Below are 16304 nucleotides of genomic sequence, written 5' to 3' on the forward strand. Positions count from 1 at the left end.
TCTCAGATCCCCTTCACCTGGATGTGAGAGTAATGTCAAATTCAACTGAGACGTGAAAATTCCATGCTTCAATTATGTAGTTGTAGTGAGGTAAAAGTGAGAGGTTCGCTCGAGATCCAAAGGGGTTTGGCCAGTACAGCAGTGTAGAAAGACTAGCGACGCTATAGAAGCTACCTAGACGAAGGCTATCAAAGCTACGAAAACCAACGTCTGTGTCCATTGCATGTTGCCCAGACACGACGTGTTGTCAGGGCGGGACTTCGGTCCGAACTTCCAAGGTTTTCCACACTGGAGTCCTGGATGGAATAAGACAACGCTAATCTCCTTACAAGTTTGTATTCGCGATGCTCATAATCTCCCAGACTGTGCCGGAATTCAGAGCCCTCGTTTTAGTCTAGGCATGTCTATATAAAACACGGCTTTGACCACATTTGATCACATTTCTTCCACAATCGAGGCGCCCAAAGCTAGCTGTCGGTCTATCACAAGCGGTACTTGAGCCCACGTGTTTTTCACGCATTTGGCTGAAAGGAAAGAGAGGCCTGACACAGTTCAAATAGTTAGGGGAACCGGAATACACGACGATTGGGAATATGCTGCCAGAGCCCGCCTATGATTTAGTGCGAGACGGTCCATTTTTCTAGCACTACAACTACTGAAGTGAATCATGGTTTTTTGCTTCTCGGAACTTCATTCGGCGATATGGCAGGCAAATAGGACAAAGGTACGGTTACAATAGGTCTAATATATGATCAGAGCCAACATCTCACTTAAAAACAGAGTAAATATCGTAATCGACGTAATACAGTCTCTATCTTGTTTAGATACATTTACGATTCCTCACTAAAGAAACGATTCTCGGGTCTCTCCAGGCCGAAGTGTTCACGCAGTGTCGAGCCCGTATAGTCCTTGCGGAAAAGGCCTCTCCGCTGGAGTTCAGGAATCAATCTATCCGTAACATCTTCCAGACCCTGCGGCAAGAACGGAAACGTGATCGTGAAGCCATCAGAAGCCTCTTCACGCAACCACGTCTCCAGTTCCTCGGCGATATCGCTTGGCGAACCGAGGAATGCCAGCCCTGAGTATCCACCATATCGTTGCGCAAGTTGGCGGATCGTCAGTCCCTCCTTCTTGGCCAGGTTTTCAACAGCCTCCCTGCTCGTCTTGCTCGCATTCGTCTCGGGCAGGTCGTCCGGCAACAAACTATCCGGATCAAAGTCACTGACATCCACCCCGAGTGAGATTGACAAAGAAGCAATGGCACTGTCGTAATGCACCAGACTATCCAATTTGAGTCTCTTTTCCTGCGCATCTTGCTTGCTATCCCCAACAATAATCATTGCCGCGGGTAAGATCTTCAATTGATCTCTCTTCCGTCCCGCCTTCTCCACTCGGCCCTTGATATCCGCATAGAGTGCCTTCGCGCCGTCAATATCCTTCGGACTGCAAAACACAACCTCTGCAGTCTCAGCCGCAAGCTGTCGTCCGGGCTCGCTTTGTCCTGCCTGAACAATTACCGGCCATCCCTGCGGTGGCCTGGCAATATTCAATGGCCCTCGAACCTTCAACTCGTCGCCAGAATGGTTTAGAACGTGCATTCTGGCTGGATCAAAATATTCTCCCGTCTCGACATTGCGAGTAAAGGCATCATCGGCAAAACTATCCCACAGCCCGGTAACAACATCATAGAATTCACGAGCACGCTTATACCGATCACCATGCGCCAGATGCTCATCGAAGCCGAAATTATGACTCGATTCCGGGTTTCCGGTAGTCACAATATTCCACGCCGCTCGCCCGTTACTCAGATGATCCAGACTGGCAAACCGCCGGGCGACATGATACGGCGCGTCGTATGTCGTACTAGCAGTGGCAGCAAGACCAATCTTCTCCGTCACGGAAGAGAGAGCGGAGAGCAGAGTAAAAGGTTCGAATGAAGTAACTGTGTGACTGCGCTTGAGAGCATCTACGGGCATGTTCAGCACGGCCAGGTGATCAGCCATGAAGAAGGCATCGAATTTAGCGGCCTCTAGCTTTTGGGCGAGCTGGGCGATGTGTTTAAAATTGAAGTTAGCGTCGGGGTATGAGCCCGGATAACGCCATGCACCTGTGTGCAGCGAGACTGGCCGCATGAAGGCCGTGAGGTGCAGCTGGCGGTTTGGTTGCGAGTCGGTCATCTTGATATTGATTTGGGTGTCGTCCTGGTTGAAGTTTCAAATCTTGCCAAGTTGGATATATACAAACCATTTAAAATCAGAATAGCTGTGATTATATACCCCGCTTGTAACTCGGGTCCACAGCTGTTGTGCCATTTCCAAGCAGATTTATAAGCCTCGCTCACTTGGACTAGATATGGCGTGCTTAGAGCTGCATATAAATAGCTGTGTAGAGTGCGAAGCATAAGATTACGGCTTGTCAAGTACAACTATCCCAAGGTGATAGCATGCTCAACAATATTTCCAAGGGTAGGTTAATTATGTTTTCAAGATATCGAGCATGGTAAGTCACCGTACAGCATTCTTCAGTTTTGTGCCCTAGAGGTTTATAGTTTTGTTAGCGCTGCAACAGATAAAACAGATTTTAATCTATGAATCCAGGGATATATGTAAATGAGCCGCACGCCTTAACAATATGTATGGCAGAAGATATATTGAGGGTTCCTTCATGTCCTGTACCCAGCTAACTTTGTTTTGATCGGTCTCAATCAATACTTGATTCCCATGGCTTATTGTACCAGGGTTTTTTCCTCTGGAAAGAGCGTCATAAAGGTAAAGAAACTACAACTGTACTGGCATAATGAGGACTCTGCATAGCACATCCAATAAAACAACATTAGACACCGGAGTCCGTGAAAAGCCTCGCGCAGCAACGAAGGTCCGTTTTCAAACCCACACTTGGGGACTTTGGCGTCTCCAATTCCTTAGTAGATAAGTGCAACAATTATAAACAATGCAAAACCACCTTCATCATTCATACTCTGCTTTCAATTTCTGGTCTCACTGCCAGCCGTTCACACCGCACATTGGAGCCTAATTTAAAAATGTGGTCAATTGAAGTAGCTTTTTGTAAGCATATGGCTAAGAGATCGAATTCGGTACATACCTAATGATCGTATTCGTCCTTTGCAGGTCTTCAAGCCTAGGTACTTGATTTCCGCTGCCACTTCTTAGCTTTCCCTTTCCGTTTAAACGCTCACCTCTTGCCGCTTTTTGCTCACTGAATAAAACTAAGCACCCGCGGACGCTCGGGAAATGATAAATGCACAAGGAAAACTACCGTTTACATAAGATATGACTAGTATCAATCTAATGGAGATTCAGGCAATCGGCCGATCTATTTAGGCGTTGGGCAAATTTTTATTTGATAAAATTCAACGGTCACAGAAGTGAAGATGTGGTATTTAGAGGTTATTACGGTTCTCTGTTAGGAAGTGTCATTGAAAGCTGCTAACCAGCCACCGAAGCCTAGGTAAATTAGTACACGGCGCTAGGGTTGACTATAATTGCTCGGTTTTATGCATTGTCCAACAGCCCTTTATGGATGATGAGTTCCCAAGCTATGGGTGAATCTCATGTACAAGGACTGATTCGTTTGTGTTATGTGACAGCAAATTCTTGCGTTTGAATAGTTTGGGGAACTACTCTTCGTTGACGCCAGTTATACCCTCGTTAAGCTTAAACTCTCGCAACCATTGTTCGTTATCTGCTGGTGTCTGATTCCACGGATCGTCACTAAACATCAGAGCCTTGTCAGCAGGAGTTGACGTTTTGAGAGGCCGCCGCGTAAAAGACTTACTCTTCGTACCATATCCAACGCGCTTGGTATTTGATCTCATCATCAGTGGGAATGTGGCGGTCGGGATTGCGGATCGACATTGCTCTTTTGGCGAAGCTGGATAGGTCTTTCACAAGAGCCAGATACGAGTTACCGCCATTGTGAAAGTGTACTCGCCCTGATGATGTCCTTGTACGTTGCTGCATGTTCAGTGTAGTATATACTGGATCAGCGAGTCGATCCGTCGTTGTGCTATCAGCGTTTCCAAGTAGTCTCGCTAAACCACTTTTACATGCCTGATTCGGGACAACATCGAAGCCAGATGCGACATCCGCTGTGCCCAGTAAGCTAGTTTGGCTAGTAACTTGAAGGGAGAGATCGGAAGTGAGCCCAGTTCCATTGCCGCCTGAATCATGCGCCGTCCCTACGAATGCATCTGTCGGCAATGTCGGGAGTTCAAGAATCTCACCCATTGTGTCGCGAGTGCCATTGAGTGTGGAAGCTGGGTACATTGGACTTCCAATTGTCTCCGTGCCTTCTGAGCACCCCATGCTTGGCAAATACACAGGACCTGGGTTGAGTTCAGGAAAGGTAGGGATGAAATTCTGGTTGGCGTTATCCATGCCGTCGGCAGCCTGCTGCCCTGCTCTTTCAAGCAGAAAGGTAATCCAGTTCACAGAGCCCCAAATAAGCCGTACCATGAAATCCATGAACCGTTTGGATCCATCCAAGAATCTGGCGTCTGCATGACTGATGACATTGCAAGCTTTTTCTTGTATTTCTGAGTCTGATAAGGCGAGACCTAGAGTCTGGTGCATAATGATAAAATTGCGCAACTCGAGCTCCAGGTTGCAATTCTCAAATATGTTGTTTTTCCCATTGATGCTTAGCTGGCTTACTCGCACCTTGCAATGATTGACTGGGCGCAAGCAAGCCCGCATTGTAGGTTCATCTGAGGACATGAATACATCCCGAAGCCAGGACGGTGCTGCCTGGGCAGGAACAGGCGATGATATTTCCGCTGCAAGGATGATGGAACAAGCCTCATATTGAAGTTCTGGGTCAGAGGGCAGACTGCCGTCACTATCAAATTGATTTTGCATATAGTACTCAAGCTCTAACTTAAGAAGCTCATATGAACTGGTCGGGGTCTCGGTAGGTCCTTGTACCGCAGAAAAGGGGAGAGGCGAGACTTGCTCGAAATGAATGAGGTCTGTACCCAATTAGCCACAATCAGGTCTCATGCCAAACCAAACCGAGGAATCACTCACAGGGAGGCATGGCATTTTCAACTATCTCCGACACATGATCATCAAAGCCCCAATCGCCCTCCCAATCAGCCATTGTTTTCCCTGTCTTGAAGTGTTGGCCCAAGTGGTTCGCACGATATATCCACGATGTCATGGAGATACCACAAAATCCGCATCGCGACTTGATGTCTTCCTTGCTGATATTCCAAGTTTTCATTAGCTCTTCTGAATAGTCTACGGCATGTACCAGCCCTAAGTGTTGCCGAAGATGGTCTTTTCGATAGAAAGTCCGTTCTCCAACAGGTCGTTCTGAACATTCAATCGCATTGTGATCTCGGAGATGTTGTTCATTCGGACTGGCTTCTCCACAAAAAGTACACAGTGTCCCTCTGTTGGTATCGTGTACTACTGACCCATCCCTCGAGCAAATCCATTTCTCGAAAGAGAGGTGTAGTGACTTTTCGTGTCGATGCCAGTCGAACTTGGTCTTGAAAGTTTCAGTACAGAACGTGCACTGGAACGTTTTGAGGGGCCGTGACAGCTGTGGAAGCCCGACTCTAAATTTTTCATCTCTTCTGGCACTGGTTCGCCTTCTTCTGCGCCGCAACATGTGCTTGAGAGGATCTTGAGACCTGAGTGAAGTGCGCTCACCGAAAGAATAGGCCGATGAGCCAGAGCCAGAGCCTATGCTTGAATATGAAGTTCCGTCACTTCCCTCCAAGGATGCGTTGCCCGAGAATGTAGCCGAGTTCTGAGAGCTGTAAGCGACGGACTCTTCAGAGCAAGCGGCGATGGCGCGTGATATGTCAGAAGCTGCAGCTGCTTCGTGTTCGGGCGGAGAGCTCTCCCATCGTTGAAGTGGATTCATATTTCCAAAAGGTGTAGGCGTAGGCGGCCTTGGAGGTATGTCGACAGAAGATCCCTGGGTCGGTATTGGATCGGAGGTTCTGTAAGGATTCGATAAGAATAACAAAGATCGTCGAACCTTGGAGCGTCGTCGCATATTAGAGAACCAGTTTTGTATCTGTTTCTGACTGAGGCCAGTGTGAGCCTCAAGCTGTTGTATATCATCGCTTGTTGGGTAAGGGTGATCTTCATGATTCGCGAACCATCTCTTTAGCAGCTTTAGGGCGGAAGGGTTAAAACGATTGCCACTCTTGGGGGGCAATGTATTTTTGGCAGGCCACAGCGTCGTTGAGGCTCCGATAGCATCGTGGGGTATATTCACGATGTCAGTCTCGGCTAAACGTGAGACCAGCTGTTCTTCTGCAAGCAAATCAATGTCGAGTCTCGGCTGGTACTGCACCAAGGAGGTCACTGCATTTTGCTCAGAGGTTGCGACATCGCCCCAGCTAATTGGTTCGGGACCTGCTGGGGAAGGGTCATGGCCTGGAGGACCAGATTCAAACTCGTCTACTGATGAGGGCTCAGCCATGGTCCAGATGAGTGATAGAGATGTCGATAATTCGGCATTAGGTCAGGATGAATCTATGTTGTATGATATACCGAACGTTACGTTTGAGGAGTTCTGTCGTCGAAGGGCGTAGATTCGACCCACTTTTCCTACAGATTAATCAACCATTTCCGTGGTTGCCTGAGTGGGGTAACGATACAGCACCCTCTTATTCGCTATATCGCGTCTGTAGCTTTCTTTGGAATTCATAGCCCCGCCCCGGATAATAAGAGACCCTCATCATCATCGTAAGGCAGGTGAGGTAGACGGTTCCCTAATAATCGAGGATGCTGCTCAAAGCGATACCCACATGTAGGTCATATCGACGTTTTGTGACTTCGTTTACTTTCTAATTAACAAACTCAACCTTGGAACTCGCCGGTACACGTACATAACTCAGATCGGTCAAGACTAGTTGGTTGACTCATGCCCTTTTGCGGTGCTGTCTGCAGACATGTTCTTGGCGCGTCCTGTAACTGTCAAAGGCCACTACATGAGTAAAATTTTGTGAATACAATTAGTAAGTGACCGATAATCAAATGTTAGTGGCGAAGTTGAGAAGCTATGTATTAAGCATAGATAATCGACAAGTCTGTGATTTGGTGTGGTACATTTTCAAGGATTGAGGCTTTCATCCCGCGCCGCCCTCGTTATCATGACAAGAACGATTAGTATACTGTCTTTGCTGGTGACCATGCTGAAAGCAGATAAAGCCGAGGACGGCCTTGACAATATGTGGGTCGGCCTTGTAGTTTCCTCCGGCGTGTTTTCAAAAGGCGTGTGCTCCCGCCTTGTCACGGTAGGATTTTCCAGGTTACTTGCTACCTCTTCCTGTCATCTCTCCGGCTCTCCAACTCAACAGATTTTGCGTTGGTTAGTACCGGAGGCTCCTTAGTCAATGAGGCCGGCTTCTGCTCAGACGGAGACAGAACGACAAGACGACATGCCCTCTAGCAACCATACATGCTATCCTGGCTCGAACTCCAGACTAGATGCTGTCACAGAAGGGGTCGTTTACGAAGCGGCAGAATCACCCGACACACAGCAGTTGCACAGACCGAATGACTCAGAGGACGATGCTGAGTGTATCTCACAAGACGGTTGCAACTGTCAAAGCCAAATTCAAAATGTGAGAAAAGATCTACTAGGTCTCTCTGATATTGCTGACGATACAACCCCAGAAGGGAAATGAGATTCAAAAAGTTGAGCTCTGCGATATGTCGATTAGCCGCGATCAAAGCAACGCCGTTGTTGAAAATCCTGCTAGTCGTAGTGTGGCGGAGCAACCTCCGGTGATGCAGACTCTCACGGATCTCGAGAATGGTCTTATTGGCTGGGATGGCGAGCGTGACCCGGAGAACCCCTTGAAATTCACGTCTGCAAGGAAGTGGCTGATCACCAGCATACTATCGGCCATTGGGTTTATGACTCCATTTGCCTCATCCATCATAGCCCCCGCGATATCTTTTATTCAGAAGGACTTCGGGGTCAACGATCTGACAAAGAGTGCTCTTCCAGTGAGCATTTTTTTGTTAGGTTATGCAGTGGGACCTCTATTTCTATCACCCTTGTCCGAGATATATGGCCGCTACATCATCATAACTGTTGCCAGTACCTTTTTCTGTGTGTGGCTGATTGGTTGTGCTCTTGCTCCTTCATTGAACACACTCATTCTCTTTCGCTTTCTGTGCGGTGTCGGCGGTTCTGCTTCTCAAACTATTGGAGGGGCCACGATAGCAGATCTTTTCCCTGTTCATGAGCGTGGCCGGGCTTTGGGCATCTGGTCACTTGGGCCGATCCTAGGGCCTTCTTGTGCACCTGTCATTGGTGGATTTGTTGCTGAGTCGATAGGGTGGCGGTGGGCTAATTGGATCACTCTGATTCCTACCTGTCTCATAGTGGTATTAATGGCTATTTTCAACTGTGAAACCAATCACCGTGTCTTGATCGAACGGAAGACAGCCAGAACACGCCAGCAGCTTGGCCGACCCGAGCTTCAGAGTTGTTTCGCCAATCCAAATATTCCTCGCTTGTCGAAAGAGGATATAATTCTTGGAGGTTTAATCAGACCTCTAAGATTGCTTTTTGGTTCTGCTATCGTGTTTGGCATATCTCTTTATATCGCATTTGCATATGGGTGTCTCTATCTTCTATTCAACACCATCCCCATTGTCTTCCAGGACCACTATGGTTGGTCTATTGGCATTACAGGCATCGTATACCTGGCCCTTTTGATTGGATATATTATCGGCCTGGTCATCTTTTTGACCATGTCTGACAAGACTATAGTCCGTATGACTGAGGCGAATGGTGGAGTATACGAACCTGAGATGCGACTTCCTGTTTGTATTTATTTCGCTTGTCTACTACCGATTGCTTTCTTTTTGTACGGCTGGAGCAGCGAGAAAGGCAGTCATTGGATCGTACCGGTCCTTGGGCTTGTGGTATTTGGCATCGGGTTTGAGTGCATCTGGCTGCCGACTCAGGCATTTATCGTCGATGCGTACCCTCAGTGCGCTGCTAGTGCACTCGCTGCTTTCTCAGTAATGCGAAGTGTAGTTGCTGCATTTCTTCCCTTAGCTGGACCGCAAATGTACCACGCCTTGGGGCTTGGCTGGGGAAATACTGTTTTGGGGTTGATAGCTTTAGCACTTGTGCCGGTTCCTTTAGTTATCTACAAATTTGGCAAAACCATCAGGAAGCACGAGCGGTGGAAGCTATAGGAAGATCAGGGATGTTCTCATATGCATATCATCGGTCTGGCTATCCTGATAGATTGCGAATTATAAGGGGTTGTTAGCTTTGTATGCGGCGTTGGGGCTTTCAAGCGGCATGGGTCCAGGGTTGGGTGTGGGTTAAGGAAATTGGCCGGATCCGGGATGGGCGGACGTCCTCTCTATACTAGTGATGGAGGAAGGCCAGATTAGCGTCAGTCTCAGTCTAGCAACTTATTTGTTACTAGACAAAGCTTTAGTGTATCCAAGAGTTGCCACCAGAAACTGCAGGTATTCTTTGATATCGATGAAGACTTAGATGCCCTCTAAATGCTCCCTATACGCACAGCCTTGAGCCCTGTTGATTGGATAATTTTGAGCTTCCATGCCGGCAATGATCCCTGCGTTATCAAATTTGTGCTCGGTCCGGCAAGAGTTGGGGGCCCCTAGGTCATTGCTATGATCCTCTAGCGATGTGCAGACACCTCTTCGTGCCTTGTTGAATAGCTCCTAATGCCGGTGCCTGCACCCCTCGGAGTCGAAGCTCGCTATTACCCATCATTCGCTGCATCTCGGGCTCTATAGCTGCCTGCGTCAATTGCTAGCGACGCTCCGTACGACCTATCTTAGCTTCCTTCTGCCACGGTGAAAACTGGGCTAGTCCTAATGCACTCTCGGCCCTCTTTCGAGCTGATTCAGCAGTTGATGCCTTGGGAATCAGGAATCAGTGGATGTTGAATGAAACAGATCACGCTAGTAAGATTCCTCTCCACTTTTACCGACACTGTTGAACGGGCGCCAAACATCACGGCCGGAAGGTGATGACTAACGGCGCTAGGTGGGTGCAAGATAGTGATGGTACTGGACGGTGGGCGGCGAAGCCCTCCAAAGTTACGGGTGGAAAGACGGCCGTTTCTGGCGCCAAAAGTGGTCATTTTCGGCGTCATTTTCACAGGTCCTCATATTCTAGTTGTATTAATTATAAAGTCATAGGGAAATAGTATATTTACACTATTTATTAAGGAATAGGCCCCTAATAGGCCCCTACGATAGGCTATAGGCCGGAAAAAAGCCTAAAGCCTATCGTGGGCCTAAAGCCTAGCCCATTCGTGGGTTGGGCTGGGTTGGGCTTTGGGCTTTGTGGGCTCTGCGGAAGCCTAATTAAGACTCCCATATTTTTATGGATGTTGGCATGTAGGCTCACCCCTGAACTGACCTCGTACTCCACCGAGTACATCATCTTGCAGAGACTCCAAGACTCGGACCTTGCTATGTTATATTCTGTAGGGTGTTATGTAGTTAATGATTGACTGGGGGTGGTGGGTACACAGTGGGGGGGGGTTGAATTCAGATCAGCCACAACACCCAGGGATGCTAATGACATCATCGAATTTCTCTTTCTATAGTATCTAATATAAGTAGGACCTACTTGCCTCATGATTCTGGGATCAACCTGGTCTCTGAAACTTCTACAGTCAATCAAATTGTTATATCAAAATGGCCTCGGTATGTAATCAACAACCATAATCATGACCTGGTGAAAATGCTCACTATTCAACGGTTCGTTGCTGACATTTTTATGCTACAAAGACAATCATTCGGTTTGAGAACCCTGAAGTATTTATTGATAAGCAAGAGGAACTCTTTGAGTAAGTCTATATACAGCATAAAGAATATTCGTGCAGCCATGCTAATCATGTTTTCAGGATCCTCGAAGAAGCCGGTTTCAAACAAGGGTCTTATCGAATACCCCCAAGTTTTTTGCCGATCATATCGCTTCCTAGGTAAATATCGCCTTGGCTTAAAAGGGGTTCTCAAAACATGAGCTGACGTATTAGTGACCTCGATGATGAATTTCTTGGCAGATTGAACAACTTGGACGGGGTGAATGCTGAGGTCCAGACAGAGGCTTAGATTTAGTCATTCCGTACCAAGTGGAGACGCCCGCTCTATCATCTTATCACGTCCGGATTCATTCATTCGTTCATCCACGTAAACGAGATGGCAATACAACCATTATGATAACAGTACTGCCGGAGTTACAAGGTGAGCCAAATAGGTTAGCATCGTACGGAGTTTTCCGGCAATCAAGTAGTAAGAGTATGGCTGTATAGCTGGTTTCGAAAACTACTGTAACTTACCGAGATATCGATGAAGTTGATTTCGAATAACTCCGAAGTGCGAAGCAATGTGCGCTGTTCCGAAAGTCGGCGAAAATGAAGTCTTGGTGAAGCTCCAAGCTGCGTCGCTGAACTATCGCGACCTAACTATTCTAAAGGTATGGCCTTGCAAGAGCAAAGCCGACATTCAACCTTGATTGATAGCGCCCCAATACGCCGTCAAATATCCCTTCAATGCTCCCAATATAAAAAACCATGTCTTAAGAATAGCATATTCTAGGCATGGATGATTTTTCTATTTAATTTTGTCTATGCCATCTCAACCTAGGCAACGCTTTCATTAGGGGTGCTATTTTAGCAGCGTCGGCCAGAGATATATATAGGGCCATAGTGCTTAATGCAAACACGTCGTTTTCCAATTCCTTCTGTTGTTGTATGTACATTGGAAGTCTGTTTTACCTTACACACCAAAATGAAGAATAAGTTTGTGTTCATAATTGAATTGATCAACATATTTGATGGCAATGGATCCAATGCAAACTGAATTTCTATCCACAAAGAATCGGGGAGACGATCTAACTATTAAGAGCAACCACGGCTAAAACAGACGTCGCGTCCTTCGTAGAAGCAGAAATCACATCCTCCGAGACTGCCCCTGTTCTCCACATCCCCAATCCCACAAAACGTCCATTCACAGAATAGTATGTGCCTACGCTGCGACTCTGGCGCATTTGGCGCTCTTCGTCCCAGAACCATTCGAACGACCGTAAGTTTAGCATGGGCTGCAGCATATATTGGGTCGCCAACGAATGGATGTCTTGGCTATCCATGCAGGTTAGGATCGACTGCCATTTCTCGGTGGAAAGGTTTCTTCCTAGCAGGATCCCAGCTCCACGGGCGTCCCGGGCAGGTTTGATTATATACTGGTCTTTGATCTCAGGGTTGGTGTGGGTGTGATAGAGGAGGTCTCTGAACTCGGCTGTGCCGGGGAGGACGGTGGGGATGATATGCTCCCGAAGGGTCTGCGCTTGTGCAGGAGACAATACCCGTTGCGTATCCACGAGGCTGTCTAGCTCCTGGAGGATGATGCCCAAGATGCGTTTATCGTGGGCCAGGAACACGCTCCGGGGGTCATTTCTGCAACACGCGGCAATGTGTCGCACCATCTCGGGGGATAGGGAGAAGAGCTCGAAGTCGTACAGCTGTAGTCCCACCATGTGCACTGGCTCCAACATCTCACCATCTACTTCCAGCAGAGATCCAGGGGGAGTTTTGATCGTGGGATCTGCACCCCAGACACAGTACAAGGTGAACCCGGTTTTGCTGGCTGCACTGGGCAGCAGACGAAGATCACCAGGCCTGACGGTTCTCGGCCTTGCCCCAGTTCGTTCTTCGATAAGACCGAACAGAGGGCTATCGGACGGGAAGGTTTGACTTTCCTTGACAAAGTGAATGGGGCCATCCGAGTCGAACAAATCAAATAGGCTCTCTTGAAGTACGTTGTGCTTAGTGGCTGGTTCGATCAAGGGAGTATTCCATGTGCTGCCGGCTAGTGCCTCATAGGCCGTTGCGACGTAGTGGAGGAAACTGATCGGAAACCGGCCGTTGATTTCACAGACACGAAATTCGGGGATTTTCCGGTCCGTAACTGGGAGCAAGATATCTGGTCGAAGATTGCCTTGGTTGCCTTGGAAGCGTGGCATGATACCATCTGCAGTCGCCATATCTACCCATTGCAAGAGCTCCTCGACATGTGCTTCCAGTGGCATTCGACTGGGTAGGTCAGCCTCCTTGTCTGTCCACCACCTTTCGATGATGTTATTCAGAGCTATGGCGAGGGCTTCGTTGAAGGTCTCCAACTCTTTTACAAACTGCCATGGTAAGAGTGCTGGGTGGGGATTAAGTCTTTTCGCGGCCGCGGGAAGCGCACCATACGGACGAACATAATCCGCCAATCTCTCCTGCAGTACCTTGTTTTCACGAATGCGAGTTTCTGGGTGAACCTGCTCTGGTAGAACTGGGCGTTGCGGATCCTGCGTGCCACTCAAGGAGATTTGAAGCAGCCACGGGGACTTTTTGGCGAGAACACTAGGTATCTCTTTTTCAACGATCGCCATTGACTATTCCACCGGTCAGCCAGTCTATCTCTGGCGCTGTCAATAAACTGCACTTACACTTTTGAACGAGGCACCCATTCTCATTTTCAAGAAGCTTTTGAAAGGCATTGTCTCTTTGGTAAAATAGCGATATATCTCCTTTCCGATGGGTCCCTCATCTGTCTCGAGAACATCGGAGAGCGTCGAGCGCACGATGGCCCATCCATCTTCTGCACCTTCCAGGCCGAGCGCATATAGCATGTAGCCGGCGTTATTTTGCAGAAGGGCATGATGAACCCTGTTCCATACTTCATTGAGGTCATCCGTGCATAGTCCAGCATCTACATCAAAGCCCTGCTTTTTTAGCGTCGGCCCATGCAGTTTCACTCCGGCTAAGTCTCGGATCGCGAACCCCTTGATCGCCTTCGACTTGCGACAAATGCGAGCGACGGTATTCTGGGCATGGAGCTCGCATCCGACACTATGGCGGAGCAACGGATCCAACCCAAGGCGGAAAAGGCATTTGATATAGCTATTTCCCATATCAGCTGAAGTTAAAATTCTTTGAAATGAACAAAACAAACCTCGTGAACCATTTCTTCTTTTCAACTGTCGTTTTCAGGTCAAACAAGATTTCTGCGTACGTCTGTTGGCTACCTAATGGCTTTTCCATTAGTGCCGAGACCAGGATGAGTGCCTCGTCATTTTCTTGTGCCTTTGGCACCAGGTTCTCCCTGAGAATACATGTCAAGTGGCGAGCTTCACTTTTGTCTTCCTGACTTCCAGTCACAGCAGCCACCTCTCCGAACAGCCATAGGTCCTCTGGAAGAATTTCCTTCATTAAAGCAGTCATACGTGGTGCTGCAGCTGCAGACCAACAAGGCAGAACTCGTAGCGCCGAGGTAATCTGGCATGCAAGAGAGAATTTCACGTCAAATTCATAACCAGTGATGGAGACTGTTCGGATAGCAGCATGCGCCTTTGCAGCACCGGGGACAGACTTGACGTGCTCTGCTTCTGGGAAGTAATTTAAGACCGCTGGCAGTTGTCGGGAAAGGCAAGGGATTATAACCAAGTCATTAGAGACTGGGGGAGCAACCCCTAAGCCTTTCACCAGAGAATGGGTTAGCTCCTCGAATGGTCCATACATATGAACAGAAGACCGCGGGATGAGGACCAGTGATATGCCTGGATTGAGCATATCAGGTAGATTCTCTGGTCCAACTGGTTCTAGCAGGTTATCGGCGAAGCATGTTCGATGAAACTGTATTTCGAATTAGCAATTATTGATCAAATCTGCCTTCGAGTGTGGATATACCGGATGAATCGGATGTCCTAAAATGAGAGAAGCTTCCCATTCCAGAAAGGAGGAATTTAGATCTAGCACTGGCTTTTTGGCAGCAATCTCCAGCCATTTAGCTTCTATTCATTAGTAAACTAACTAACAAGGTTATGAACTAGCATACAGACTTGACATGGAAGCGCAATTGCGTAGTTCGCGAGTAATTGCATCCTTTGTTGGCTCATCACATGCAAACGCTGGTGCGAAGAATTCAAACACAGCTCCAGGATCATTTTCTTGAACCCCGTGGTCTACACCATCCAAGAAGACGGGGAGTTTGAAATCATTCGGTCGCCAGTGATGAGAACTCAGGGGAGCCGAGAAAGAGAATAGGTCCACTTCTGCTCGTCGTGTCGAGTTGCTGCCTTTTGCAGTCAAAACACATGACCAACTCTGAGATTGAGGGGGTGGTGGTAGTAAGTGAATGTTCACCAGCCCTTCGTTGGCGAGTTGCGCAAGAAGACGCTTAGTGGTCTCGGCCATGGCTTGGAGCTGGGATGTTGTGACTGTCATGGAGTTTGAAAAAATGAATGTATTGAGTATGAAAAGAGAGATCTCAGGAAGTATGACTTCTTGATTGTGGTTCAATCTTCAAACACAGTTGACCGACTCAAATATGCGAGACCAATACAATAGTGTGTATTTATGAGGTGCATATGTAATTATTATCATTATTATCATTTTTTTTGGTAAATATCATTCGTAAATTATGACACCATTAATGAGCTACCTAGGTAGTGACGCTTGATCAATCAGTCCTGTCGATCGCTTCCAACCTTCTACTCTGCACCACTACCTTCGTAGGTTCTCGGTGCAACATTGTAGATCTCGGTTCGTACCTAGGTACGGAGTAGGCCCCACCGATCGCCCCACTGACTGAAACTCTGAAAAAGGCTAGTTCTAATGGAGCAGATCGACGGCCAAAAGCGTATGGTAACTTCCAAGTTACCTTGCCGAGTTATATACGCAAAAAAACCTGTTTATCTAGTAGGTAATTCCGACGGGTAGAGAGTGGGTAAATAGACCTTGGTATATTTATATAGTTAGGAACTACTGTATAATACTACTACTACATAGTTATGCAGTTAGAACAATGTTTCTTACCAGTCTCTCACCGGCAACCGGGATGTGGGTGCGTAATAAGAAGTGGAAAAAGTAGGATTGTGAAATTTACAAACGCGTAATTTATTTCAAGACCTACATACACTGGGCTCCACCCGATTAGGTAGTTTCTAGCATTCCAAGGTTGTCGGTGGAGCACTGTGCCTCGGGAGGTAGGCAGGTTTGATAGATCAAGTCTGCAGACCCCAGTCTGCAGCGCTCTCAACTCCCGCTCTACACCGCTGGGTACAATACGGGGTACATGATCTTCAATGGAGCATCTTCAATGGAGCATCTGCAATAGCATCTGCAATAGCATCTGCAATGCCTGATGTTTACCAAATCCACGTGTCAATCATCAGAAGATCTCATTCGCCATCAGCTTAAACATTCAATTTTTTACCTAATGGTTTTATCTTGCATGCAGGAGCTTTCAGCTCCACCTTGTCTCCCA

At 47.6% G+C, this 16304-nt stretch overlaps 6 protein-coding genes across 6 annotated transcripts; 2 read left to right on the forward strand and 4 right to left on the reverse strand.

Annotated features, from left to right (window-relative positions):
• Positions 1-830: 830 nt before the first annotated feature.
• Positions 831-2177, reverse strand: N7471_000117 (LLM class flavin-dependent oxidoreductase; the record flags this gene model as incomplete). The annotated part of the gene is made up of 1 exon (XM_057272838.1): positions 831-2177. The coding sequence occupies one exon, from the start codon at positions 2175-2177 to the stop codon at positions 831-833; it is 1347 nt and encodes a 448-aa protein (XP_057141017.1).
• Positions 2178-3410: 1233 nt separating this feature from the next.
• N7471_000118 (uncharacterized protein) lies at positions 3411-6459 on the reverse strand (the record flags this gene model as incomplete). Its single annotated transcript, XM_057272839.1, has 3 exons — positions 3411-3731; positions 3796-4987; positions 5046-6459. The coding sequence occupies 3 exons, from the start codon at positions 6457-6459 to the stop codon at positions 3638-3640; spliced, it is 2700 nt and encodes an 899-aa protein (XP_057141018.1). The 3' UTR covers positions 3411-3637.
• A 961-nt stretch (positions 6460-7420) lies between these two features.
• On the forward strand, positions 7421-9200 carry N7471_000119 (MFS transporter; the record flags this gene model as incomplete). Its single annotated transcript, XM_057272840.1, has 2 exons — positions 7421-7606; positions 7659-9200. The coding sequence occupies 2 exons, from the start codon at positions 7421-7423 to the stop codon at positions 9198-9200; spliced, it is 1728 nt and encodes a 575-aa protein (XP_057141019.1).
• Positions 9201-10633: 1433 nt separating this feature from the next.
• Positions 10634-11263, forward strand: N7471_000120 (uncharacterized protein). The gene is made up of 4 exons (XM_057272841.1): positions 10634-10697; positions 10782-10840; positions 10898-10975; positions 11030-11263. The coding sequence occupies exons 1-4, from the start codon at positions 10689-10691 to the stop codon at positions 11103-11105; spliced, it is 222 nt and encodes a 73-aa protein (XP_057141020.1). The 5' UTR covers positions 10634-10688; the 3' UTR covers positions 11106-11263.
• A 623-nt stretch (positions 11264-11886) lies between these two features.
• On the reverse strand, positions 11887-13668 carry N7471_000121 (uncharacterized protein; the record flags this gene model as incomplete). Its single annotated transcript, XM_057272842.1, has 2 exons — positions 11887-13431; positions 13486-13668. The coding sequence occupies 2 exons, from the start codon at positions 13666-13668 to the stop codon at positions 11887-11889; spliced, it is 1728 nt and encodes a 575-aa protein (XP_057141021.1).
• A 283-nt stretch (positions 13669-13951) lies between these two features.
• On the reverse strand, positions 13952-15232 carry N7471_000122 (IucA/IucC family protein; the record flags this gene model as incomplete). The annotated part of the gene is made up of 3 exons (XM_057272843.1): positions 13952-14671; positions 14726-14826; positions 14878-15232. 3 exons carry the CDS (start codon positions 15230-15232, stop codon positions 13952-13954), a joined length of 1176 nt encoding a protein of 391 aa, XP_057141022.1.
• Between the last annotated feature and the right edge of the window lie 1072 nt (positions 15233-16304).

Source organism: Penicillium samsonianum, assembly GCF_028829775.1.
Source record: "Penicillium samsonianum strain IBT 33392 chromosome Unknown utg000001l_segment0_segment0, whole genome shotgun sequence".
NCBI lineage: Eukaryota > Fungi > Ascomycota > Eurotiomycetes > Eurotiales > Aspergillaceae > Penicillium > Penicillium samsonianum.

Excerpts from the sequence above, each read along its gene's own strand:
- N7471_000120 (XM_057272841.1), top strand. Across the intron at positions 10,841-10,897 it reads AAGCAAGAGGAACTCTTTGA|GATCCTCGAAGAAGCCGGTT; the intron begins GTAAGTCTATAT and ends TCATGTTTTCAG. Across the intron at positions 10,976-11,029 it reads CCGATCATATCGCTTCCTAG|TGACCTCGATGATGAATTTC; the intron begins GTAAATATCGCC and ends CTGACGTATTAG.